The sequence below is a fragment of the Rhincodon typus genome, chromosome 3 (genome assembly GCF_021869965.1).
Source record: "Rhincodon typus isolate 14 chromosome 3, sRhiTyp1.1, whole genome shotgun sequence".
In the NCBI taxonomy this organism is placed as follows: domain Eukaryota; kingdom Metazoa; phylum Chordata; class Chondrichthyes; order Orectolobiformes; family Rhincodontidae; genus Rhincodon; species Rhincodon typus.
In genome coordinates this window covers 70,659,438-70,687,379 of record NC_063334.1, presented here as the reverse complement: position 1 = coordinate 70,687,379, position 27,942 = coordinate 70,659,438, and the positions used below count along the sequence as shown (strand labels likewise).

The following is a 27,942-nucleotide window of genomic DNA, read 5'->3' as shown; positions in this document are numbered from 1 at the left end:
ATGTGCCATAAACAACAGGCACATCTGGTGAACGAAAATTTATTATATTTGACCCTTGTGAGATTAAAAAGCCCAAAAGGGCCAAAAAGGCCTATTATTTGACTCTACTGAATAGGCCAAAAGATGAACAAATTTTGTCCTTCAAAAACTATCCAGTTAACAGTGCTGACTATAAAGTGAACATAAGATTTTCGTTCCCAAAAACACAGCTCTCAATATGAAGACCGGAGAGGTTTTAAACTTTGTCCAGACTCTCACCAGCCTCCAAAATCGCGAGAGATATTAATAGTGAACACAAGATGAAGCAATGTCTGTGGCAAGAAATAGTTTCTTTTGTCTGTCTGCATAATAAAGTACAGATGGATTAGCAATACAATTCAAAATGCAGATAGGACGGAACTCAAGCTGAAATATGGTGAAAATAATGCACGACTTTGCATTTGCAAACTTTATCTGGAAATGTAAATGTTCAATCCTTTAATGATAACGAAGGGACACATAGATAAAAGTTGCAAGTGGAAAAGAAATTCTGAGTTAATCTGGTAAACTAGCAATTCTGAGCCATTGTCTACACAAACTATAATATTCATATCACCTAGACAGCGACTGCAGCAGTTCCAGACATCTGGCCAGCTGAGATAAGTGGGAACAGAATTGAGGGGCTATCCTTGACTCAGGCAATTGAAAGATATCATAAGCTACTAATCAAGGGTCACAAGGACATGCAGACATAAACCACAAGGAGAAAGAAGGAAGGGTCAATTCCTAAAGGGAAAAACAAGGAGAGTTTTTCATTCTACAGTACTGTTGAGTGATTGTTTTCCCCACTGCTTCTATTGTTAGTAATGAATCAAACTACAGATTGTAAGGCCTTGGAACATTTCATACAAGGAGATGAAATGTTCAGTGGGAGGGAAGTCTTCAATACAATGGCAGCAGAAGGGAAGGTTTGACTGGAGGGTTAAATTCATTTTATGCAACGGCTAGTCATACCGTTAGCTTAGCACACAAAAATACAGCAGAGAGAAGCATACTCTGAAACATTTTATTTTATAAACCAGAAATAAAAAACAGCCAGCGAAAATGTTGTGTTTGAAAAGAAAGGGATTGCTCTTTTTGAAACCGCTTTGAAAATATTCCAGAGTATATTAAATATCAGAAGCTACTGCACACATATCATGCCTCACCCACATGAATTGACTTGCCAGGTTATTCCATTAATATTACAACAAGGGGAATTCAATTAAAAAAAAAACACAATTCAAAGGAGGCTGATCATGTAGGTGCAACATCTAAGAAGCCAGGGTGTAACACAGAAAGCAGGTGAGTAGGTACAGCAATACTTAGCGCGACAGCAAGTGCAAATTTTGTGAACAAAATAGTGACAGTAAGCAACTCAGCAAACTAAGAAACATGAAGTTCTGACATTGAAGAACTCCATGTGGCATTTTGCAAAATAAATTGAACAGAATTCTCAAGTGCCAACAGAAAAGAACCACACCACCATAACAACAAAAAAAAAACGAAGAAATAAACAAATAAACCAACCCATTTTCCAATAAAAATCATAACAACCATTAAATGCAGTCAATACCAAGCTTTTCAGATCATTTAGTATATTAAAAGCACACCCACACACCAGAATGTCAGATCCATGCAGTCACCTCTGCTACCATTGTTGTTCATTAGAGGTAAACTGCTTCCAGCACTGCCTGTACGAATTATAATGAAGTCCCACAGAGCACCAAACATTAATTTGACCTTCTTAGGTGCTAATAAGGCTCTAGGGTCACTGCCATTCTCAATACTAATCATTACTGTACATAAAGAGAATTAAAGTTGAGTGAACAGAAAACTTTGAAAGGAACTCAACTTGGATTAGGATCTTGTATTAATAAATCCTATTGGTGGGACAAAATTTTCTTTATTCATAATGATATAGCATCCTTTGCTTCCACACTGACTGATGCTAATCTTGTTGAGGCACAGCCCAAGTGCTATTTTTTTTACATGCAAGTTAAGGCATCAAATATCATCCTTGCCTATAGTTCCCATACAGGGTTCTGATGAAAGATTTTCACCCTATTTAGCGTGTGATGTTGAGTTCGATTCAACCGCACCAAATTTTCTCAACTGAGATCAGGTGCTATAGGAAAGACTGGGAATCAAACATCTAATTTCAGGTTTGAGTACAGAGTTACTTTTTACTCTTTTATTAACTTGGTCAATTGTTACTTCCCATTTTACTCAGCCTTCTTATTGTATATTATTTTAGTTTTCTAAAGGCACTTCTTTTGCCAACTCACTAAAGCAGACTCAAGTAGGTACCAGAGTAACTCTCTTTATACAAGTTATTGTTTATAGTTTTTAAACTTTATTACTCTAAGATTGAGTGTTAAAATGACTAACAGCTGCCTTAAATCAATACTAAACTTTGTTTTGTGTTGTCTACCCTGAGGTTAGTTTTCAATATGGCTAGTTCAGATCTCATCATAAACTTGAAGATCATGTTTCTTTTTCATTATATTTTTAAGATATATAACTTAACTCACTTTTATCACCATTCTGTTTATGCTGAATTTGAACATTTTGATGAAACCACAAACTTATTACAGATACACATTCAGCTTTAATGTACATCATAGACTACGGTAATAAATCAGTCAACTTGGATTAAAAAAAAAATTATTTTTAATTTAAAGAAGGACAATTATAAAAGTGTTGAGCATATCATTGATGATTTCAGCACTTTTCCCTACTTTGATCATCCAGAGTCAACATTGAGTGCTCCAATGCCAAATTTGAGAATGATTGAGGTATAAACATTAATGTTTCTCTCTCTCAGCTCAGCCACAGTTAGGAAAGAATGGGGAGCAAAGATGAGGAAAAAATTAGACATAAAAATCATGTCACAACAACTTGTGCATCTTTGACAGCCTAGAAGCAAATACTGGGCTTAGCTGGAAAATGCTAAGTTTTGCAGCAGGAGATAGAGAGGAATCTATTTTTAAAAACATTTTAAAAGAAGCTTAATAAACTTCCATTTCATTTTTTACAATCGATTAAATAATAGAGGTGTTGAATCTTCGCTCATGAAAGTTCAAGAACAGTGTGTTCTACATCCGAGAAAAAGAATCTTGTATGGATGAACTGCCTGGTTAGAAATATTTGGGAGTGACACCAAGAACCAATTAAATCTGTATTTTGTCTTTTGAAAAGATGTCAATTAGTTGTATTTTGCTGGAAGCAGTTACACTGCGTTTACCCCCACCACAGGATAGAAGTGTTTTCAAGGCCTTACCGTTGGTATCATGGTGATTGTGTGGAGGATTGGCCACGTACGGGTCTATGCTTTCTGAGGAGACAACAACATTCTTCTGATCCAGCATCCGCCCATGGGCATCATAACCCTCCTTAATTGCTGTAGGAGGGGTGGTAGTGGAAAAGGCAGAACTGAAGTGGCCTGTCATTATTGTAAACACAGTCAAGGTCATTCTATTCTAATCAGACTAAGAATCTGAATTTTTGTTAAGTCAGCAAATGGAACATCTGTTCCAACACAACTCAATTGTCTTTTTATTTTACAATGAGTGAAGTAAATCTTCGTTTGCCCTTTCATATTTAAATCACGCTGAGAATTACCGACATTGACAACTCCTATCCAGCCTGCAGCACACTGCATCTGTGTGACAGAAACTCGGCATAACTATGACAGCAATAAAAGTTCTCTCGAAAATCTGAGCACTGCTTACATTAAGGATTGTTAACTATGATTCTGCCACATAATTGTCCTTCAGTCTGCAAGACTTAATCATTAAAAGGGATTTATTTTGCTTGACGCTACAGGCTGAAAGATCACTATGACAGAAGCACTTCATTACTCACCATCAACTGTGACAGGGTGTATTGCTTTAGTAGCCAATCTTATTAGTGTAACCCAAGGGTGCATTTATAGAAAGAATTGGGGTGAGTGGAACAGCTTGCATTGTTAATACTTCATTTTAAGATAAGAACTATTCTTGGGAAACAAATATCTTGGAAAATAGCACGTAACAGTCAATAGTTTGAAATGTTTTCTGCTGTAATTTTCAGCAATGAGATAGTGCTTATTAAACTATTAAGCATGCATAAATTCTCCTTTGTCACAGCATAAAACTACTATGAGAAGTCAAGGAAAAGATGGTTAATTATTACAGTTAATCTGCCTTTAACACTCACACAATATTTCCCCATTGGAGCTGAATCCTCTAACATTATGAGAATTTGTCCGTATTTGACTCCTTTTCATCTGCTCCAATTGTAAAATGTAAACGATTCAGAAAGAAGCACTTGTACAAAGTGATGATTTTACCTACGTAGAAATCTGTCTAGAATTTAACAGGACGCTCCAAGAATAATAGAACAGTCAAGAAATGCATGATTGATTGAAATTTATCAGCTCAGGTAGACAAATTCACTGTATGATGTGCTATTGAGCCCTACCAATTATGGATCTCAGTGTCCTTCGCTCAGTTAATGGTCATTAATTCTGGTGCTGCAATTTGCCTTAGTGCCATTGTGTTGGGGAGGACAGTAGATGGATGAAAAGGTAGGATTCCTGCTCCTGATAATTATTCAGCAGCCTCTTCTAAAGGATACTGTGTCTGTGAATGTCAGGGGAGGACAGCAGTGAATTGTCTTTGACATTCTCCATAACTGAAGAGCCTGTGAAGAGCCTGTGAATCGCCTAGACTCACCCATGAGCAAAAATTTGTGCTTTCAGGACAGGACAAGGCACGGGGGAGACAAGGAAGAAAACAAGTGGACAGTGGAGAGGTGATGAAATTTAGTCTTAGTATATTTCAATCTGAACTGCATGGACAGGCAAAACGTACGGTTTCACTTCTTAGTTGTTTCATTAATGTCTGGAACAATCGAAAAGCATTTTCCAGGATTCTACAGTACGTTTTACTTCAGAGAATCCATGCTTGATGATACAATCATTTCAAAAACTTAAGAATGGAATCACAAATAAGGAAGGAGCCAGTATTGTGGATTGGAGGATATCTTATAATCAGCATGACCATGAATGCATGCTGCGTGTTAGACTAAATAGTCCTGTTTATTGTCAATGAAGGGCAATCTCTATCATTGGGCATGATAATTGGTCTAATCAGTAAAACTTCGGGTCTAATATCAAGCTAGTGTCTACAAAAAGTTAATTGAAAATCTTAAATACAAAAGACAAAGAAACAAATAACAAACAGCTAAATGATTTATATTAGTGGATAGATTACGTCAAGGTTAAAGTAAATGCATTCCAGAATAAAGTCAATAAAATTGGGTTTAAAAAAAACACTGACCATGTATTGTATCACGAGACATTTCATGACCTTGTGGGGTGGTTGAAAAGTCTAAGAAGAAAACAACGGTGTGAATGAAATAAAAAGCCTCAAAAGAAGGTAGGGGAATGAACGATAACAGTAATAAAACATCCTGAAAGTAAATGCCATTGATAAAACACAGGGGGAGTTGGAAAGGGTGCAGCATGAATTGAACGCTTAGGTCACCAATTAATCAAACAACAGATTCATGCATGCTTACCATTCAGCGCTACAAAGGAGTCTGCAAAAAAATGAGAAGGAAAACGTGTCAATTAACTTCGCCACAATAAGCGTGATTCAGGATTACATAATATTTGCTGATATTTGTAAAGTTTGCTTTACAAAATTAATAAAAATGTACAGAATAATTAGGGTATTCAATGAAATTTATAAACAACACCGTGTTACATGAGGCATTTCAAAAGTAACAGGGAATGTAATAAACCAGACCAAACAAGTGGAAAAGGTCACAGTAGTTCCTCCCACAGCCCAAAAATGTGCAAGTTAGGTGGATTAGCCACGCTAAATTTTCCATAGTGGCCAGGGATATGCAGGCTAGGTGGATTAGCCATGGTAATTGCAGGGGTAGGGTAGCGTTTTGGGTCTGGGTGTGCTCTTCAGAGGGTCAGTACGGATCCAATGGGCCAAATGGCTTGCTTCCGCATTGTAGGGATTCTATAATTCTACTGTACTGTACAGAAGGCATTGCCTGTAGAGGTTATATACAAATATTTTTTTGAAACCACACGGACTCCTTTCATTTTGCCAGAGCCATTTTGCCTAGTTAATATATACATTTTTTATGAAAGTTAAGATATATATCTATTTATAATATTATAATTGTAAATGTTGACCTTTTATGCATGGACCAGAAACTTTAAGACAAAAATTGGAATCTGAGATGTACAGAATTTACTGCATTGAAATCCTTTCTATGCCAAGTACTCCTCCATACCTAACTCCTTGGAAAGATTGCTAAGAAAATATTCTCCAATTTACAATGAGAATGTTAATCATTTATTTATATGGAAGATATTCCCAAACAGTCTATGTTAATCAAGCGTAGTATTTATAATCCTATTAAAGTCTAGTTTACTTTCCCTCTTAGACAAATGTTTAATAATTTGCACAAAATGAGTTATTTCTTCAAGGGGTACTCGTAAGTCAGAATCAACCATACACATTCCTGTGTTGCCCACTGGATAACAAAGGAAACACTTAAATTAGTACTTGGCACCAAGTACTAATGTGGTAAGTGTCAAGTAGAGGCTTGTGAAAATGAGTGAATGATCTTCAAAGATTACATTCTGCTCATCAAGATACTTTTACACCACTTACAATGATCAATGCCATAAATACTGTTCTCTTGAAATTATATTTCTGCAGTGACACCAAAAGAAGTATATTAATCCTCCCAAATATACTGGTAAACTTACTCTGGCAGTCTCCCAGCCCATCTGTGTTGCCACGCTCAATGTCTTGATCAAATGACGACCTACATAAAAGAGAGACACATGTTACTGTTGTAAATGATAAAAATGATACCATCACATTAAACTTTGTAACATAGAGTTCAACTGATGGTTTGGTTGACATTGTCCTACATTGGAGCACCGATTAAAACAAATTCTCGGGATTACCTCTGACGTTAGCCTCAGTGAAGATCACCTAACCAGCAAAAGTTAACAACAAAATTCTGCTCCCAATCTTTAACCTAGAGAGAGCATCGTGTAGTCCAGGAGTTTTCTGCCAGGATCCTTACTTGTGATTAAACCTTACCCTCACCCTAATTCCAAGCTCTAACGTAGGGTCAGCAAGGTGATGCACTGCAGAAACTCTGTATTATTGATTTTTTTAACGAATTCCTTGATTCATAACATCCTTAAATAAAACACACATCGCCAGCCTGGCAAGAGTATCCTCGGTCATATTTCCGCAGTTTGTTGAATAGTGGTCTGTCTTCAAATTCTACAGAAAAATTCTATTCCTTGCCATAACACTCAGAAAAAATTGGAACATAGACAGGAGAGGTTTTCAGTGAAGATGACCCAAAGAATTGGCTTAAAGTCAAGGCTAGAATTAAGCCATTGATTTGTGGTTTACCTGGGAAAATTGATCAATTTGGCTAACATGAGAAATCAGAAAAATCCCCATTATATAATGGATTTTGATCCACTTGGTTAAAACTTTGGCCTCACAGCACTCAATTTTAGGATGCCAAGTAGTTTCCAGTCAGCAGCCACTAGTCAGGAAATGCATATTCATGATGAACAGAAGTATACTGCCCACACTATTTAAATCCTCAAGCAGTGTCCATGTGAAAAAGACATTAGGCTCTTTATATATGTAACTGATCTTTACAGTTTGCAATTGACCAGCTTAATATAAATTAATCTCAAAGCCCAAATCAGGCCTCAGCATTCAGGTGCGAAGAGCTGGCCCCTATACCCAACTGAATTCTCAAAACTGGACAGAGCCACATTCCTAAATATATTTGTTGTTCTTATCTACCTCTGATATGGGTTAAGAAACACAATCCATTTATAATCAAAAGACTGATAACTTTGCAATGGCATTGAATAGTCGGATAAGGAATGCTTGGTTGCTGCTGTTATTCACAGTTAGAAGATACTGTTGTCATTTAGACCAATTACATAAATACAGAAATTTTCCCTTAATTTTTAATTGTGTATAGTTTGGTGATCAGATGTGGATGTGTGTCTGTGGGCTGCCAGCTTGCCAAACCCCTTCTATGTTTGCAAATATAATGGAAATAAAACACTACTTGCCCACTCGTGAGTGTAAAAATCAGAAAGCAAATTGCCACCAGACCACCTCTTAGCAACTGTTTCAGCAGCAGGAATACCTTGACACAGATATTGTACTTCTTGTATTGTATGCTGCATTTGGCACATAGTCTGAAGAAACCCAAGAGAAGAAGAAACACTAGAGGGCAGACACCCACATAATAAAAGTATTTTTTGCACTGTATCATGAAGAACAAAATGTAAATTGCAGCCTTGTCATTCCGAGTTTGATCTTCAAGGCCACCCACTATCCCCAAAGGATACTGAACTCTCCAAGAGAACTCTGGTGACAGTGAACACTTGCTAAAAGGCTTGGCCTTGTGCTCATGTGGCCACTCTCACTTTTATTTGCTTTATTTCTCTGGTCAATTCATCCATTCACCACTTCTTTCAATTAAAAATAAAGGGATCACTTACTTAGTTGCAGATGATAGCTGCGCACATAAGCCCTCCTTCAGCCACCCACAGTAGGGGTCTCGAGAAGCAACACATGCCCTAGGGAAGGAACAAAACAAAACTTCCAATGTATATCACGGTCACCATTTATGCAAATTGTAAAACTGAAATACTACCTTTCCTTCCTCAAATAAATTCACCTTGACAATCTACATTGCCTTTGCAGTGCTTCAAAGCTTAACTGCACACAAATCTTTCAAAACAAACACAACAATGGAAAATCCGCAACTCACTTTTTGCATTTGCTGTGACGTTCACATCGAGCAAGAGGGACCCTCACGACACAAGTGGAGAATGCCACAAAGAGAGAATTGCTGGGCTTATCAAGCTCCATTCCCACAATTCGTCTGTCTTCCACCCCATCAACACTGCACCTAACACAAAAGCACAACATTTACACAAGGAGAATTACACCCTACAGCAATTGCGATCTAATTTGTCACTCACTATGCAATTTTTCCACCAAGTACCTTTGAAGTAGCACTGCTAGAATAATGACAAAGTGTTACAAGCATTCATGCACCACTTGGCACAAACAGTTACACTTATTGGTAGAAGGATTACAAGAAAACATGGTTTACCACAATTTGCATCATTACCGCATCTCGTCTGCACTTGGCTGTGCTTGGTTATACTTCCCTGGGTGCCAGCAGCACTTGTTACACTGTAACAACGTTCTTAAGGAGCTAGCAACTAATCGTTAATGTGAATAAACATTCCGGGTGTAATATTGACTGTTGGATTGCAGTCATGTGCTATGTAACAATGCATCAATCCATCAGCCACACAAAGAACTGCAGGAACTTCACTGAGTGCAAGCATGTGATTATTTTAAATATCTGGGAAGAATATAACACTCCAGTTCTCTACTCACAGAGGGTATTCATTCATTTACATGCCTGTTCATTGAGTATCATGGCCTAATCAATTTTCAAAGGGTGAACAAGGTCATAAGTCACACACCACTTCACCTGACGAAGGAGCAGCACTCCAAAAGCTTGTGATTTCAAGTAAACCTGTTGGATTATAACCTGGCGTCGTGTGACTTCTGACCTTCTCCACTCCAGTCCAACACCAGTACCTCCACTTCAAGGGATGAAATCACAGCTAACGCTGATCCCATTTCAGCCACTATCTATACTATTACACATTCCCCCAGGAGCAGGAGTCTTGGCTATGTGCATTTGCCATGTCCAAAGAGGAGTGAAATTAACAATAATCCATGGTCTCAACTGGAATTAGTTATTTTGTCATAGATCAGATACTGAATTTGGTAGCTTAATTATATGAATGGCTACTGTCATAGTAAGCATTGTATTCAACTGCAATGCCATTACAGGAATTATTAATAAAACTATAAGACATTTCATTTTGATTTAACAGGTAAGGTATATGAAATGTTTGATTTTCCGTTTCCACTGTAAAAGTTGCCTTTGACTAATGTGACTAAGGCAACTTTATCGACGTGGTCATCTTTCCTATTTTGATTAAAAGATTAAAACCTTGAAATGAACTCAGAGTACACATTCAAAAAGTGGGTGTGAGGATGACCATCAAGTCTGTGTGGCCCTACTGGGAGGAAGGCCTTAACTACCTTACCTCCCATTCCTCATCCCCACCTCAGGGGGAGATCTCCTAAATGATATTGCCAAGAATCAGTCCTGGTCCAATGGAAAGGAATAGGAAGTTCAGGCAATGTTTCGGATCATTGTCTCTGCATTTACTGGTAGCATGGTTTTTGACAGAGAGAGAGAGAGAAGTGAGAGAGAGGGAGAGTGAGTGGGCAGAGGAGAAAAGGAGAAGAGGACAAAAGAAAGAGAGAGAGAAAGACCTCAAGAAAAGGATAAAAATAGGTAAAAGCTTCAGAGCTTCTGGTTAGCTAAGCATAACTGCTTGTTCAAATTGATTTGAGAATGCTCGTAACAAAATAAATCCCTGACTTTTATTTATTTACAAGACCCTCAGTAACACTCCCACTAAAATATTGTGCAACATGAGTGCAGTATAAATAATGTGACCCTGAAGTTACCTGCAGATCTTATTCAAGTGCAAGGCTTTAAAATCTTTCTGCTTCAAATCAATCAAGTGTGAACTTATGATGGACCTACTTTTCTGTATTGTAGATACTAATCTCCTCCAGAAAGATGCTGTCATTTATGGAGCCCATGTTTGCTTTGGCCAGAAACTTCAAGATGATTCCTTTCTCTGACCCTAGGAACACCACAGTGTAATTTTGGTAGGGACCAGCAGCATTATCCACAGCGATTTTGGTCAATCGATACCTGTTGAAAAGAAACAAATGATCATATTTCATTTCATTTTCTATCAGACCCTCCTGAATTGTGAATATAGCTTTATGAATCATTGAAAGTGAACTTTTATTTTCAAAAAAATATACTTTCATACCATCTCAAATTTAAGTCCTTTTTTTATTGTGAAATGGTGAAACCGGGATTTCTTCACAATCTAATAGAGAACGTATGCTTATATATAAACTATCAAGTTCACTCTTTAACCAGAGTTAGTTCCTATTTAATTGAAACATGCAGAATTTTTCAAGAAACAGACAAGCTCCCTTTTGTTCACCTACACTGGCAGGCCAACAGAACTTAAAAGAGAGCTTTTCCTCACAAGTTCCGAATACATCTATATCAAGGGCTGCATTGTTTAACCCACGAAATATGATTTTTTTCAGAACTGCTCTCTCTATATATATATATGGGCATAACAGTGCATTCACTGTTAAATTCTTAACAGCTGTGTTGCCTTCAACCAAATGCTACAGAAAGTCACGCACTAAATAAACATTTCCCCAGCAACCACACTGCTACCAATGAACAGTAGCTCACACAAGTCAATTGAAACCAGTATCTGTGTTCACAGCCAGAACAGAATGCCTTTTTAATAAATTAAAATTTCAGAAGTAAATCTCAGTTCACTAAGACTCTTAAAAAAGGAAGATGGGTTAATTGATGTGAAATTTTGGATTGAATCGCACGAGGCACCATCTTGGTCAGGGTGGTGTCGTGTGTGGACTCAACACCCACCATTAAAATGCAGGGCAGGCAGATCAGATTTTAATCAGCGTGCAATGCTGAATTGACACCCTTGCTGCCAATTTGTAACTAAATGTTCCAGCTAACATGTTCAGTAGTAAGAAGGTGTGTCCACTACCAATACTGAACGGCATCATCAAACACTCGCAGATTTGCTGCTGTTTGATCTAGTTTGGATGTTACTAGAACAATACAGGCGTTTACTGCATTCTATATCAGTGTTAAGTTTCAAATGTCTACACGGCTTGGTGTAAGGGGTGCAGGAGGAAATATTGCTGACTTTAGTCTTCAATACACTGTTAGGAATGGCTCATTGAATACTGCATCATGTAGAAAAGGCCTCAAACAGGAGGGCAAGCTGCTAAACGTGTGAAGATGAGGAGATCTCTCAGCAGTTATGGACCAGACCAAACCACCTCAAAATATATTAAGAAGATAGTCTAGCCCCTAAGCTTTTCTTATTGTAAAGGTAGGTAGAAGGTGTTGTGTTCCAAATGCAATTCGATTGGTCAAACTACTTGACTTTAAGCAAAACACACTTTATTTTCACACTGAAGTTAAAATATGGATGAAATAAAAAAAAGAAAATAATTGGCTTAACTGTATCTCTATCAAAATGCTTAACCAAAATAATATATCACTTAACTATTATTAATTAACTGTTCCAAAACAGCTATTATCCCATAAAAACATACTTGCAAAGGCAAATTCAGTAAAATAGATTGTCTCACAAGCAATTCTGCAGCAGGAAGAGAACCCCTGCTTTTAACTGTAATAGAGAGAGGAATAAGAATTTCCACATCTAGCTTCAAGACCCCAGCCGCTGATGACATCTAAATCTAAAAATCCTGGTTCTGTGAGGGCTTGACCCTACCCACTCAGGCTACTTCTATTGTTCCAACTTTTTAAAAAAAAAGCCTCACAAGCTGTTTACTTTATTAGTTTTGAGCAGAATGCTCTTTACCTTTATCTCAACGTTTCTTCATGAAAAAAAAACCAGGACAAAATACACCTCTTAAAGCCATAGTATCATCACAGGTCATATCCACCCAGGGTGTTCAGTCAGCAATTCTCCCACCTGAACGTTGGCAAACGACACTGTGTGAAAAACCTGCACTTTTATTAGGCAAGCTACTTGAAGCTGGAACCACAAATACAGGGCAAGGACGGCAAGGTTAGTGACTGTAAAGGTGACAGTACTGACAAATGTTTATGTACCTAACCATTTTCAGCTGGAACTCGAACTAATTTTGTTATTTTGGATTTTACCATCGACTATTGAGAGCTTAGTAGATTTTATTCTTTCAGAAACAGGCCAAACAAGCAGACAAAATTTCTCTCCAGGGAAGCAGTGATGTACTGGTAATGATGATTGAGGGCAATTTGTTGACCATATAGCCATGCATACCACAGAAGCTATACTGCCACAAGAAATGTGATGCAGCAGATCACTGGAATGCAGCAACATTACTTGTGTTGGCTGGGGCACTCTGGAGTAGCTTTGCCATATCCCACAGAGCAGGATTTAAGGTTCATGGTGGTCTGCTAGACTTTATATAACGCATCATCGTGTAAGCATGGTATTTGGCATCAACTTAGCAGCTGGAAACTCCAAATCCTTCCAGTAATAATGAACATGCACAAGAGCCAAGCCTGTGCAAACAATAAACATGAGGGCTGGTAAAGAGAGAAAAAGCAGCCAGATGCACCAGCTTCACAATAAAAGGTACCTGGTAAACATTTACAAGATTATGACAGCATTCCGAGATGTGGTGTGAAGGAAATTAAACACTGTATCTTGCCCATTAAACTATTCGTATGTTTCCTTTGGCTGGTTTTTAATGCACGAGAAGACGAAAGAGGGCAGGAAGAGATAAACTAAATAACCTAGACTCTTTCTGACTCAGGTCTCCATGAAAAATTCAATGTCCCAAACCCTAATTCCCCATTAACCAAAGGTTTCCCTTCACTCTACCACTGACCATCACAACATCAGCTTGGCCACAATACAATAACAAAAGCTGCCATGTCATTAACATTCCAAACCAAATCTATAAATTAAGCCTTGTCATTTTGCATATACATGTCAACTAATGACACTTGTGCATTCCTCAAATTTCTGTCTTGCTTTTGCCTATCCTACTGCTCTTATAAAATGGTACCCCAGTGGGTGAAGCCTGATGGGTGGATGTCGATCCACTTTCAGTGGAGCTGACTGTAGACGATAATGCACCATCTTTGCACGGACGGTAACAGTTTGGGCAGGCTGACAAGCTGACAGTCAACAGCTTGGGGAATGGTTTGAAGAGAAATGCTGTTAACCAGACAGCGTGTAGCAAATTCATGCTCTATCGAGCTATTACCTACTCAAAAAGTCTTTTTTAAGACTCTTTCTTACAGAAAGTTACAGGAAGACATGTTTTTCTAAATTTAGGGAAAAGCAGTCACCCTAAACTTAGTTGTGCGGTAATACATAACTTGAGTATTGCTCAAAATATATTTTGTTGAAATTTTCATCTTGTACTCTTCAGGGACAATCTGCATGAGTACCAGTTCAAGAAGAAAACCAATACTTATGCTGCATGAGAACAGTGTTGAATGATTGGTAAACAGACTCAGATTGGTAGAAGCAATGTCATGGAAAACGCACGGATTAACAATGGTTGACAATTAACTGTCAACCTTTGTTTAAATTTTAAACCAGGCAGATTGACTCTAATTGGTCTCAACATTGCCCTGAGAAATTAACCAGTGAGTGGCTATTGATATGAAACAGACATGATGTATGTACAGGGTCTGTCGGTAAAGAACACAAACCTGAGAATTAATACACATAGTTTCAATCAGCACTCTCCTCTCAAGCAGTCTAAATGTCGGTTTTTCCCTTAAATTGGTATTCTTATGAAATGTTCTGATGAGTGCAAGCGTCTTTTTGAGCAAAAAATTCTTTCCAAGCATTCAAACTCATTCTTTTTTATAATTTGGTTAACAATGCCGGAACTGGCCAATAGCGAAATATAGCTGTATTTTTTTAAGTAAAGACCAAACACAAGTGACCACTAACCTGACCATTGTCCTCAAAAACCATGGCCGATTATCAATGGATGGTACAGCTTCATCCAGGAGAGGGTGCGTTTTAATGAAGTTGAGTGTGTCATCCGGGAATCCGTTGGAAGTCCCAAATCTTTCCAGTAATACTGAACCTGCACAAGAGCCAGGCCTGTGCAGAAGAACAAACATAAAGACCCTTAAAGAGGGGAAAAAATGCCAGGTGTACCAGCTTCTCAAAAAAGTGCTTAGTAAAAGATTTTACAAGATTATGAAGGCATTCTGAGATTAGTGTACAAGAAATTAAACAGTGTGCCTTGCCAATTAAACTGTGCATTTCCTTTAGATATTTTAATTTTCAATGGGACTTGAAGAAAGCTTTCTTCTGTCACACTTGGATCCATACCAATTGCTCAACTAGTTCACACTGGGGTGGCTGTGTGGCTAAAAGATATACAATCCAAAGAATTTCATGTGAACAGTTACTGAACTTCCATCTACTGTGTATCTCATGTCCTTTTTAAAATGTTTATCTGGGTTATCATTGCCTCTTAATAATTTATTAAATTAAATAGATTATTCCCATTGTGAATCATAATTACTGGCCTTCTATACATGCAAAGCTGAGAAGGAAGAGGCTGATTACTTAATAAATGCTGTGGAATACCAACTTACACTTCACAGAATCGTATCAATCCTTTCCTCTATTAACCATCAGCCTGCTTTAAGTTAAACACCTCTTAAAAAAACACCAGGAAGAGGAAATTAGACAAGTGCCCTAAGAATCTGTGCCCACATTATCCCCAGCATATTTCTGCACTCTGATTTACATGTTTATCTGTACTTCGCATTTGTTATACTGGCTAATATTTTTCTACAAACAAAATACTATTAGAACCTGAGGTCAGTCCGATGTCAACTCGTCACTTCCCTCGACAATACTTTATCCTTTAAATCAAGAGCATTAAAAAGCAAACTGCCTGGTTACTTAACTCATGGGATCTCGTTGTGCACAAATTGGCTGCTGCATTCCCTACACTACAACAGTGACTATACTCCATAAGTACTCTGCTGGCTGAAAGGAATATTTGACAACCTCAGGTCATAAATGTCACAATTTAGAACATATTTCTTTTCTTGATGCTGTTACAGACGTAACAATTGAGGTAACTTTTTGTCCAATTTTAGCACAGGGAACATGAACTGAACTTCTGTCTTGTCTACCATGCTGTGTGAGCCGAGTTTCTATAAATTTCAGTCACCTGTACATACAGCGCTGCTCAACAAGCAGGACAATAAATAATTAGAGCACAGCTTAGCTCCAAAACAATGCAATTCCCATCGATGATATACAAAGCGGTATCAGGTCAGAGGCTACAATCTGGCTGATCTCAGCAGTCAAGTGGTAGCAACAAAGTTTTTCATACATAATTTGAATTCATATTATCTCAACCATCTACCAAAATATCTCATTACACGCTTGGTTTTCTTTTATGCTGGAAAAACAGATGGAGAAAAAAACTTGGTCTTGCATTGTCAGCAATGTACTTATCAAAGGCAATTGAAATAAACACTTTGCGCTGTGCAAGAATACTCTCAAACTTTACTTCCAAAGTCAAATCAATCTGGCTAACACGGCCTTGAATGGAATAAAGATAGTCACAAGAGCAGCTCAACTCTGCACCAAAACAAAGTCTCTGGAAGATGATGAAAGTTGATAACTTGCACCATCTGGTGCGGGAATCCAATCAAAAACAATTTGGAGAGAAGTAACTCACTGCAAAAAACTTATTCGAAGTGCCAAAAAAGTGAACAAGTCTGCAGATCTAATCTTTAACTTTTGTGCAATTATCTTGTGTGCAAACCTGCTGTCCCTTCAACTGCTTTAATATCTATTCAAAAAACACATCACGATGTGAATCAGTTGCTTACTGAATTATAGACAAAATACTATATTTTCTTCAAATGAAATATTTAGGCTCATGTTATCAATTCATTCAAGTGGAAAATGAGAAAACCTTGTGTTATTACTGTTTTTATTTCTAGCTGCTTTTAAGAGAATTTACTTGGATAAAATTTTTTTAAGTCAGTTGATATACCTTGGCTTAGGAACTCTGTCTTCAGGGACTGGTGTCCATGTGGAATCGGAGGACTTCTGCTCTTTGAATCGACCAGTAAAAACAGTGGCAATGTCCTCCATGTCATATGCACAGACTGCTGATCCAGGGATGCTGGAATGAGACATTTACCAGAAAAGCACTGTTCACTCAAAAGGCATGCAATAAATCAATCAGCAAAACACATTGTGTGAAGTTGGCTTCCTGTTCTCTTCCTAACAATCTACAGTACTCCACAATGATCTTTCAAACAGCTCAAGGGTTTTCTCTCTCTCTCCCACCCTTCCCCCTACCCAGATTAACACAAGACTTGGGCAGACAACATTAAAGTACTGTATTTGTTCTTACATTGTGATGGGCTCTCCTCGTCCTACAAATTGTTCTGCCTTTTTGGCGTTTCATTTATCTTTGCCTCAATCAGAAAATGAAGGTCAATTAACTAAGAGTAAAAAATATTAATAAGATGAATGACGGCAGGGCATCCTGAAAGGGGAGGGTAATGAATTAGAGGTCATGGTACATGTTGGTACCACCGATATGGGCAAAATGAGGAATGAGGTCTTGCATCAAGAATTCAGGGAGCTAGGCAGTAGATTAAAAAGCAGGACCTCAATAATTGCAATCTCTGGATTACTCCTGCTGCCATGTGCTAGCAAGTTTAGAAACAGGAAAACAGAACAGACAAATGCATGGCTTAACAGTTGGTAAAACAGGGAGGGTTTTAGATTCCTGGATCAGTGGGACCATTTTGGGGAAGGTGGGACATGAACAAACGGTACAGTCCGCACCTGACCACATTTGTAAAAGAAAATGATCTTCAGCATATTTATCAATATATACATGTACCTACTAGAGAAGGAACAAAACTTGACCTTCTCTTGGGAAATAAGGCAGGGCAAATGACTGAAGTGTTAGTAGGGGAACACTTTCGGACTAGTGATCATAATTCTATTAGTTTTAAAATAGTTATGGAAAAGGACAGGCCTTCTATAAAAGTGAAAGTTCTTAATGGAAGTAAGGCAAATTTTAATTGTATGAGACAGGAACTTTCAGATGTTGATTGGAGTAGACTGCTCGCAGGTAAAAGGGATGACTGACAAGTGGGAGGCTTTCAAAAGTGTGATAATGTGAGTTCAGGCATTATGTTCCTGTTAGAGTGAAGGGTAAGACTAGTATGAATAGGGAGCAATGGATGAATAAAGATATTGAGGCTCTGGTCAAGAATAAGAAAGAGTCACATAATAGATATAGACCACTGGGTTCAAATAAATCTTGAAGGCTATACAGGGTATAGGAACATTCTTAAAAGGGAAATCAGGAGGATAAAAAGGGGATAGGAGATTGCTTTGTCAGATAACGTTAAGGATAATCCAAAGCGATTCTACAAGTGAATTAAGAGCAACCAGGGACGGAATAGGGCCCCTTAAAGACCAACAAGGTAGTCTATGTGTTGAACATTGGGAGATTGGAGAGATACTAAATGAAGACTTCATGTCAATTTTTGCTGTGGAGGAAGAAGTGGAGGCTGGAGAAATCCGGGACATATATATTGATATATTGAAAACAGTTCACATTACAGAAGAGGAAGTGCTGGAGGCCTTGGAAAATATAAATATGGATAAATCTCCAGGACCTGATCAAGTATATACCAGGAAGTTGTGGGAAGTTAGGGAGAAAATTGTGGTGACCATAGCAAAGATACTTGTATCATCTATCACCATGGGTGAGGCACAGGAGGATTGGACGATGGCTAATGTTGTGCCTTTATTTAAGAAAGGCTGTAAGGAGAAGCCTGTAATTTATAGACTGGTGAGTCTAACATCAGAGGTGGGTATGTCATTGGAGGTGATTCTGAAAGGTAGGACTTACACGCATTTGGAGAGACAAGGACTGATTAAGGATAGTCAGCATGGCTGTATTCATGGGAAATCATGTCCTCACAAGGTTAATTGAGCTTTTAAGGAAGTAATCAAAAAGATTGATGAAGGCAGAGCAGTAGACATTGTCTACATTGACTTTAGTAAAGCCTTTGACAAGGTTCCACATGGTAGATTAATTAGTAAAGTTAGATCCCATGGGATTCAGGGTGAGCTTGCCAATTGGATACAAAATTAGCTCGGCAGTAGGAGACAGTTGATGGTGTTAGAGAGTTGTATTTCGGACTGGAGGCCTGTGACCAGTGGTGTTCCACAGGGATTGTCCCATGTCCGCTTTTCTTTGTCATTTGGATGGGAATTTTGGGAGACATGATTAGTAAGTTTGTGGATAACACCAAAATTGGTGGTATAGTGGACAGTGAAGAAGGTTATCTAAGATTTCAAAGAGCTCTTGATCAGTTGGGTCAATGGGCTAAGGAATGGCAGATGGAGTTTAATTTAAATAAATGCAAAGATTTGTTTTACCAAAATGCTAAAAAGTACAGGACATTTACAATTAATGATAGGTCTCTGGGTAATGTTGTAGAACAGAGGGACCTAGAGGTTCAGGTGGTTAATTCTTTGAGACTTGCATCACATTTAGACAGGGTGGTTAAGAGGGCACTTAGCACGCTTGCCTTCATTGCTCAGACCATTCAGTGTAGGACTTGGGACATCATGTTGAGGTTGTACAAAACATTGGTGAGGCCTCTTTTGGAGTCCTGTGTGCAGTTCTGGTTGGTCTGCTATATGAAGGATAATTTTCAATTGGAGAGGGTTCAGAAAAGATTTACCAGGGCCTAAAAATGACAAATCCCCTGGCCCCGTTGAATTGCATCCCAGGCTACTGTGGAGGGCGAGGCATGAAATTGCAGGGGCTCAAAATTTTTATTTCCTCTCTGGCCACAGGTGAAGTGCCAGAGGACAGGAGGATGGCTATTATAGTTCCACTTTTCAAGCAGGGCGGTCGAGATGAACCAGGAAGTTACAGACCGGCCAGTCTCACATGAGTGGTAGGGAAGCTATTGGAGAAGTCTCTGAAGGAAAGAATTAACGCCCACTTGGAAAGACATGGTCTAATTAGGGATAGTCAGCATGGCTTTGTCAGAGGGAGGTCATACCTAACAAATTTTTTAGCAATTTTTGAAAATCTGATCAAATGTGTGGATGAGGGAAATTTGGTTGATGTCGTTTATATGGGATTTCAGCAAAGCCTTTGACGAGGTCCCACATGGGAGACTGATTAAGAAGGTTAAAGCACTTGGAATTTAGGGCAATTTGGCGAGACAGATCAGAAACTGGCTTAGTAATAGGACACAAAGGGTCATGGTGGAAGGCTGTTTGAGTGACTGAAGGCCAGTGTCTGGCAGAGTACCACAGGGGTCAGTACTGGGACCCTTATTGTTTGTTATATACATGAATGATAGAGATGAAAATGTTGGGGGAATGTTAAACAAATTTGTAGATGACATCATGATTGGTTAATAGTGAAGATTGTTGTAAGTTACAGAAAGATATAGATGGGTTGGTCAGATGGGCAGATAGTATTTAATCCTGATAAGTGCGAGGTGATGCATTTTAGAAGAAGAAACAAGATGACGGAGTATTTAATGAATGGATACCTTAGTGGAACAGAGGGATCTCAAGGTAATTATTCACAGATCCCTGAAGTCAGCAGAGCACGTGAATAGGACAGTTAAGAAGGCACATGGACACCTTCTTTCATCAGTTGTGGCATAGAGTATAAGGGCAAGTAGGTAATGTTGGGAGTTGTACAGAGCATTGGTTAGGCCACAGCTGGATTACTGTGTGCAGCTCTGGTCACCTCGCTACAGGAAGGATGTGATAACTCTAGAGGGGGTACAAAAGAGGTTCATCAGGATTTGTCTGGTCTACAGAAATTGAGCTATAAGGAGAAACTAGATAGGCTCGGTTTGTTTTCTTTACAGCAGAGAAGGCTGAGAAGGGACATGATTGAGGTGTATAAGACTACGACGGATAGGGGCAGGGTGAATAGAGAGCAGCTGTTTCCTTGGTTGAGGGGTCAATCATGAGAGGGCAAAGTTCTAAGTAAGGGACAGGAGATTCTGAGGGGATTTGGGGAAAAATCTTCTTCAGTCAGCGGATGGTGGGAATCTGGAATGCACTGCCTGGGAAGGTTGAGGAGGCTGGAAACCTTATAACATTAAAAAAAAATTTGGATGAACACTTCAAATATCATAATATTCATGGATATGGGACGATGCAGGAAATTGAGATTTGCATGCCTTTAATGGTAGTTATGTCAGCGCAGACTCGATGGGTCAAAGGGCCTTTTCTGCTCTGTATGAATCTATGAACTGCTGTTAATCCTATAAACAAAATAGGACAAAGCAGCAATAAGTTGTCTAAACATTTTAGATTCTAGTCACGCTTGGCAAGAGATGCATTGCCTTTGTTCATTGTAGCAATTAATGCAACCCAAGAAAAATCTTCACAGATAAAGCACTATTGACCGAGAATAACAACTACTTAAATTTGTATACCACCTTTAGTGTAATAAAACGTCACAAGGCACTTCACAGGAATATTATAAAACAAAATATGAAACCAAATGACATGCATTCATATCAGTCATTCTGCAGAATCAAAACTAAAATGCATACAATTAATTTTTTAAAAATAATAATGTACCCTAAAAGGAAATATATTGCACAAAATCATTGGGTGTACTGAGTAATTTTTATAATAGATCCCTGCAAAATTACGTTTGACCCACATACACTCAAATAGTAGTTTTCAGTGCTGGTAACTTAAACAAGCAATGTCATTTCAGGATGTTAATTCTATTAGTTTTAGTCTAGCATCTCAAAGGCTTTGTGAACCCTGTTACCTGTTATAAGGGGTAGAAAATGTTGCTAGAACGACATCGCGGCCACTAATACGGACAACATTTGTCACTGACTGCAAAATGTTGAAGTAAAAGTGGGAGTCTCCAGGTACAGAACAGTTGAGACGAGCTTTCACAAACGATGTCCACTGCTTCTCCAATACTCTCTGAGAACCTCCCATATCATTTTTACAGACCCGAGCAACTCTTGGGAAAATCACCTGGAAACAAAATAAAGGCAAGAGCTTTGAAAGTCCCTTTAGCTCTTAAGAAGTCACTTCAGAACTTCAATATACAGTTCCCACAGTTAAAGCTGAAGTTTGTACACTGAAAATGCTGCATAAACAAAATCCAAGTCTCTTGCGGAACAGCATGAATTCACAAATATGTTCAACCAAAGAATGTTTTTATGAATTCAATTTTTGAGGATTCCTGCAAATTGAATTAACAATTTTAACTACAGAAACTGCTAAGTGAAAGCAAAATAAAAATCTCTGAAGAAGTATCAAAGTTCACAGACAAGTATGTAGGCTTTCCTCACCCACTCTAATTCTAAACTTGAAGACCAGTTGTCACTTTTGCAGTTAGAACATACATTATGCATATAAAATAAGTCATTAAAAAGGACAGTTTTAAACTTAGAAAAGAAGTAAAATTCAATTAGAAATTAAGACTCCCTTCGTTAGTACTGACTGATGAATGGGCTGTCCTAGATACTATGTCCTGGTGTAAACAATGTTCCATCAGGATAATAGTTGGGGCATTGCTCCTACTCAGGGTGTTGGTTCCAATTTCCAGTGTTTGTTACTTAGGTGAAGCACTGTAACTGAACCTTGTCTTGGAGTCAGGGCTTTCAAGAAACGAAGAAGATGAAAACGGAATGAGGCAGTGTTCTTCAGTTGCTTTGAAACACACTGCAGGATCAACATAAAGGAGCAATTCTCTTAAAAAAATGTAATACCCAACACAATACCATATTAACTGTCTTCTCCGAAACATTTCTAATTTTGGATATGAGCTTAAAGATATTTCCATTGCAAAAAATTAACATACAACAAAGTACCCTGATTTAGATCTAACATCAGACTAAACTGGTGTTAGCTTGAAATTATCTTAAAGTGGGTGATTCGAATAAATTAGAAGTTCTTACTTACTACCACTCTTAAGGGCAAAAACAAATGATGTGTTCATGTTTTGCAATGTCGGCCCTTAAGTTAATGAGCCCAGGGGTTGTACATCATCTTGTCATTTACCCATTAATCACATTTCAAATCTGCTCCTTTGAGGTTCATATTTACGTTCAAGTCCTCAAGTTAACTAAATTCACTGGTTTTTAAAGAAGCTGACAAAATAAAGAACAGTTTCAATATAGATAGAAACCTTCTTCCTTTTCATTATGGAGGCTCAAGAGGATGCTGAAATTCCTTAAGGCTGACGTTTTAGTACGATGTTTTAGATCCCTTTGGAACTTCATAAACAGTACATGCCCAGCTTTAAAATGTTGGAATGTATTTCATATGGATTGCTTAGCTTTCAGTACATGACCTGACTAACTTAATCCTGGCCAACTACATAGGATTGACTTTGACAAGTAAAGCCACTAGACAACAAAAAGACAATATCACATTCACAGGCTCTGCAATCCTCTTTGCCTGAATTTTGCTGTTATCATCATTTCTGAATAACTACACATCACTTCAGTTATTTCTTGTACTTTGTTCTCTGCCCACCAATGTCCTTCCTGTTTATTCAGAAACTTTGCACAGTTGTCAGCATATTCTATTCCAATACTTTTCCATGATAATGTAATATTATTAGGTTTCTTGGAGATCCTCAGAAAATTGTGCACGTGACAGCCACATAGCTCATGGAACTAAATCCTAACAACAGTCAGCATCTTCAGGAGAAACAGAGAGATAGAAAGGAGGTGTAGATAGCCAGCTCATTATACATATAGCAACCTTCCATTTAAGGATGGATCTTTGATCTGTACACCAGGTAAACTGGTGGTTGATGAAAATATTTCTCCACTGTTGAAAAACCCCACGAACAAAAAGCAATCATGGTATATCAAGAGAGCCTTACAATGCACAAGATTACTACTGTTATTTGTCATAACCTTATGTTTTTCAAGAAAAGCATGATCTCTACCTTTCCCATGGTGTTATATTCGACAGCTATTTCCCGAAAGAAAAAGTAGATATAATCAGCGTAATCCACAGCCTGGACAAAATAAGGCTCTGTAATGGAACAAAGGAGCATATATTAAATAATCATCTGTAAATAAAGTCCATCAAGGACTGGATAAGGCTGTAGGTCACAAACCCACATGCAGAATTCCTGAAGCCAATGGTTTCTTTGCGCGGGTGGTAATTTCAGACTTCCTGCAATTTCCAGGGATTCAGGTTAGCTTCTGAAGCTGGTTCAGGCCAGCTCAGAGGGGTCACAAACCATGGGGGTAGCCTGTTCTGGAATCAGAATCCTTTTGGCAACTAAGTTTAAAAAGATGTGCTAACTTTACGTGTCATATTGTAAAGCTTTAAGTATGTTTGTAATACAGGGATTGACGAAAGGACTTTGTTTAAGAAAGGGAAGTAATTATTAAACTGACCAGCATGCTGAAAGTGGGAAAACCTTCAGGTTCATTAAATTATCTTATCCAGTGGGTAAAGGGCAATTTTGAACTGCGTTGAGATTCAGAGTTTAATGTCAAATGCTCCATGTGCTCTGATCCTTTCATTGATTCGTGGATCAGCTATCCAGGAAACCTCTGAACTTGATGCAGTGATGGCAAAGCGCGAGTTCAGTTCCCACACTGGCTGAGGTCACCATCGAGTTCCTGCCTTCTCAACCTCACCTGAGGCATAGTGACCTTCAGTTTAAAATCACCACCAAGTGTTTCTCTCCAATGAGAGAGCAGCCCTATGGTCCTTAGGGATTATGGTGACTTTACTGTAAACCTTTAAAGCAGTGGACTAAATGGCCATGAGTTTCACAACATCAAAAGTATTAACATATTCAGCTCTGAAGGCTTTTTTGATAACTGTCCAATGGAAATTTTTTATAAATGCTTGGCTGAGTTCCAAACTCCACTAATGGATTCAACTCAGCCCAGGCTGATTCAACTATCTTGGGAACTATGAACTCTATTAGATTGATACCTTTATGAATTTCAAAGAGAATTACCTCTTAAGTTGGTTTTGATTGCTTGTTTGTTAATTTTGATGGCTAGAAAGAGTTCCTTCCAGGATTGAAGTTCTAAATCCCCCAAATGAACTTGAATGGCAGTCTGTTTATAGTGACAATTTCACAAACATCTCAATGACTTCCTAATATTGTAATAAAGCCCATGAAATCTGTCCACAATGGATGCTGGGTGAACAGGCATGGGTGTATGAAAAGATGATGAGTAATGGGGAGGGGCGGGGGGTGTTATTGATGGAAGATGTTGGGGTAATTGTGGGAGGACTAAGATGTCAATTTCCCAGTAAATAGGAGGAGCCAACTTTATTAACCTGCCTGCCTCAGCGCTTGCCTGCCTCCATTAAACCAAAAGGACTATTTCGGGGACAGGCAGAGGCCTCTAGTTCAGCCTTTGCCCCTATCACCCTGCCACAAAAGTACCATAGCAGGTTCAGTCAGACAGGATCACAGCACTTCAGTACCTTTTAACAGCCATTGAAAAAAAGAGAGGCCAGAGCTGCTGGGGGTGGTTTCAATTGATTCTGGAGCATGGGCTCTCATTGCCACAGAAGACCTGGAAGCCAACTAGAATTTTCCAGTCAGCAAGTGGTCTTAATATGACTTGTGTTAATGAGCTACCTATCACTTGAGGGCAAATACCCATCACCCTCCCCAACCTGCCATTTTCAGCGTAGATTCTGGCAAGTGAGTACACCAACTGACACCGGGTATTACTAGGCTATTCTACTTTTACACCGCAATGTTCATAGGATCATCTCAATATTCAGTGCAGACTTGATGGGCTAAATGGCCTTTTCCGCGCTATATGAATCTATCTTCTCCAAATGATTTTGCACCTCAGGAACTGATTTTCAAAAATCCACGATTAAGGACAGCATTTGAAATGATTCGTAATGAACCTGTGGAATATTTCCATATTCCTTGTCATGTCCTGAGGTATGCCTTTCAGTGACACCACTTGGGAGTTCACGCAAACCAAACCACATAAAAAAAAAACTAGAACTGTCTTGTTCAAGGAAAATAGAAACCGCGAGATCTTAAGAAGTTAGAAATAATGACTTTTTGGAATCTTGACAATTTCGTCAAACATCATCTCTGTTTACTCACCTTTCAACCATTTGGAGTCGTGTTTTACTGTCCGTAGTGTTGGACTGTCTCCAAGGCTCCGATAAATAACAGAATCAATTGCAAGGAAGTCTGTTACAGTTGCCGAATAAAGCTTGCCTTCTGGAAACAGTACAATAAAAAGATATTCTGTAACAACCAGTTTAATTTTGATGAAATATACTGCAAGAACTTTAGAATTCATTCGAATTGAACCAAGAAAGATAAAACCAGAAAGGACACCAGTTACGACACTGAATCAAAGCAGTTTTGGGGACATCTTATACATATTTTCCAACAATAGTGGACTTTGGTCAACATGTTAAGATAAACGCTAAGTTATTCATTTTATTGGTAGTCACACTACTACCAAATAATTACATATTTATTGTGATGACAAACAAATTAATCTCAAAACACTGAACAACAAAAGTTTTGGCAAAATTCTGTAGCTCGGGTTGTGGGTGAGGTTGTTGACTTGCTCACCAAGCTGGCTTGTTCTCGTTCAGATGTTTTGTCACCATGCTAGGTGCCATCATCAGTGGAGCCTCTAATGAAGCGATGATATTCTATTCCACTTGGAATTTATACTGTCCGGTCCGTTATGGTGAGTACTGTCATTTCCGGTTTTGATCTGTGTGGGTTTGTATATGGGGTCCAATTCTACATGTTTGTTGATTGAAGTATGGGTTGAGAACCATGCCTCTAGGAATTCCCGTGCGTGTTTATGTTTGGCTTGGGCTACTATGGTTACCTTGTCCCAGTTAAACTGATGGCCTTCATTGTCTGAATGTAGATATTACCCCATATATAAACCCATACAGAAAGGTGGCTTTCTCACCTACAGCTCCTATACTTCTTAAATTTGGGGAGGCGCTTACATAATCAAGGGACATGACAACTGCATCCCCTTCTGCTCCAAACTGGATATTTTGTGTAGCAGATCTAATCATATTTCAGATTGATCCAACCAACAACTTAAAGAACCCTTTCCAAGATGGAGAGCCATACATACTCTCTGTTAGCAAATACACTGAAGGTGTACACTTTTTAAGGTCAGCCTTCTGATTCTGACCAGCTTTGAATTAAAAGAAGCAGTTTTCTGACACTGGGGCAAACTCTTCATGGACCTATCTGGCTGGCTGACCATGTAATATTTTTCTACACTAATGACTATTAACAAACCAAAAAAATGGAGCATCCGACTCTTTCCCCATTACACAGTGAGCTTATTAACCAAATTGACTAACACTTTCTACCAACAGAGGATACCTCATAATGGGCCTACACAAATGAGAAACATATCTAGCTCATGCCTGATCCCCACACAATAGATGTAGATATGCACTAGGATTTCTAATTTCTGGGTTTCAATGTCTAAAGTCTTTTGGTCAAAAAGCTTGTCTGAATCTAAATCTACATCATCTAGCTCTGCTGTTACATGAATGTAACCAATCTAGCATTATACTTAACTTCACTGTTTTTGTAATATAAGTCACACCATGTGGTGCTAAAGTCATGGATTCCATAATGACTTTGACAGGTCACAAGCAAAACAATGTTAAATAAGCTAAATCACGTTTAAACAAAAAAACAGAGATTTGTCTGCAAGTTCCCTTTAATCATGGAGGTAAGCAACTTGCTTTAAAAGTGCTTTGTGAATATAAATTATTTCTAAAAAGTGTTTCACAGATGGGCATGTGGAAAATGGGCACCAAGCCACAAAAAGACTCATTAGGAGGGATGACCAAATACTTGGCTGAAGAAATAAGATTTGAAAAGGTTTTAAAGAATAAACAGGTGGAGAGTTGATGGGTTTTAGGGAAGGAATTTTGGTGAACAGAACGCATGAAATTTTAAGCTTGGTTGTTTATGGTAAAGCAAAGAGAAGTGAACAAGAGTGGACAGTCAGAGAAATGGAATTTTACGATGAAGGGAACAAGAGAATAAAGTAGTTACAGATATCAAGTGGATTAACAGCACTGACAGATTTAAAGATGCA

At 38.4% G+C, this 27,942-nt stretch overlaps 1 protein-coding gene across 8 annotated transcripts in view; it reads right to left on the bottom strand.

Annotated features, from left to right (window-relative positions):
* Positions 1-27,942, bottom strand: part of sema6a (sema domain, transmembrane domain (TM), and cytoplasmic domain, (semaphorin) 6A) — a 164,647-nt gene that overhangs the window by 12,235 nt on the left and 124,470 nt on the right. For 5 of the 8 annotated variants that reach the window (XM_048595094.1, XM_048595093.1, XM_048595090.1 and 2 more), the window contains exons 8-19: positions 25,944-26,063; positions 23,784-23,872; positions 21,636-21,853; positions 16,830-16,961; positions 14,747-14,902; positions 10,735-10,908; positions 8,860-9,000; positions 8,588-8,665; positions 6,800-6,858; positions 5,584-5,604; positions 5,343-5,393; positions 3,302-3,463 (exon numbers count right to left, since the gene is read on the bottom strand). In XM_048595094.1, coding sequence (XP_048451051.1) covers positions 3,302-3,463; positions 5,343-5,393; positions 5,584-5,604; positions 6,800-6,858; positions 8,588-8,665; positions 8,860-9,000; positions 10,735-10,908; positions 14,747-14,902; positions 16,830-16,961; positions 21,636-21,853; positions 23,784-23,872; positions 25,944-26,063 — 1,401 coding nt within the window. The remainder of the gene's footprint in view (positions 1-3,301; positions 3,464-5,342; positions 5,394-5,583; positions 5,605-6,799; positions 6,859-8,587; positions 8,666-8,859; positions 9,001-10,734; positions 10,909-14,746; positions 14,903-16,829; positions 16,962-21,635; positions 21,854-23,783; positions 23,873-25,943; positions 26,064-27,942) is intronic. The other 3 variants (XM_020510987.2, XM_020510991.2, XM_020510992.2) reach the window with 3 other exon arrangements.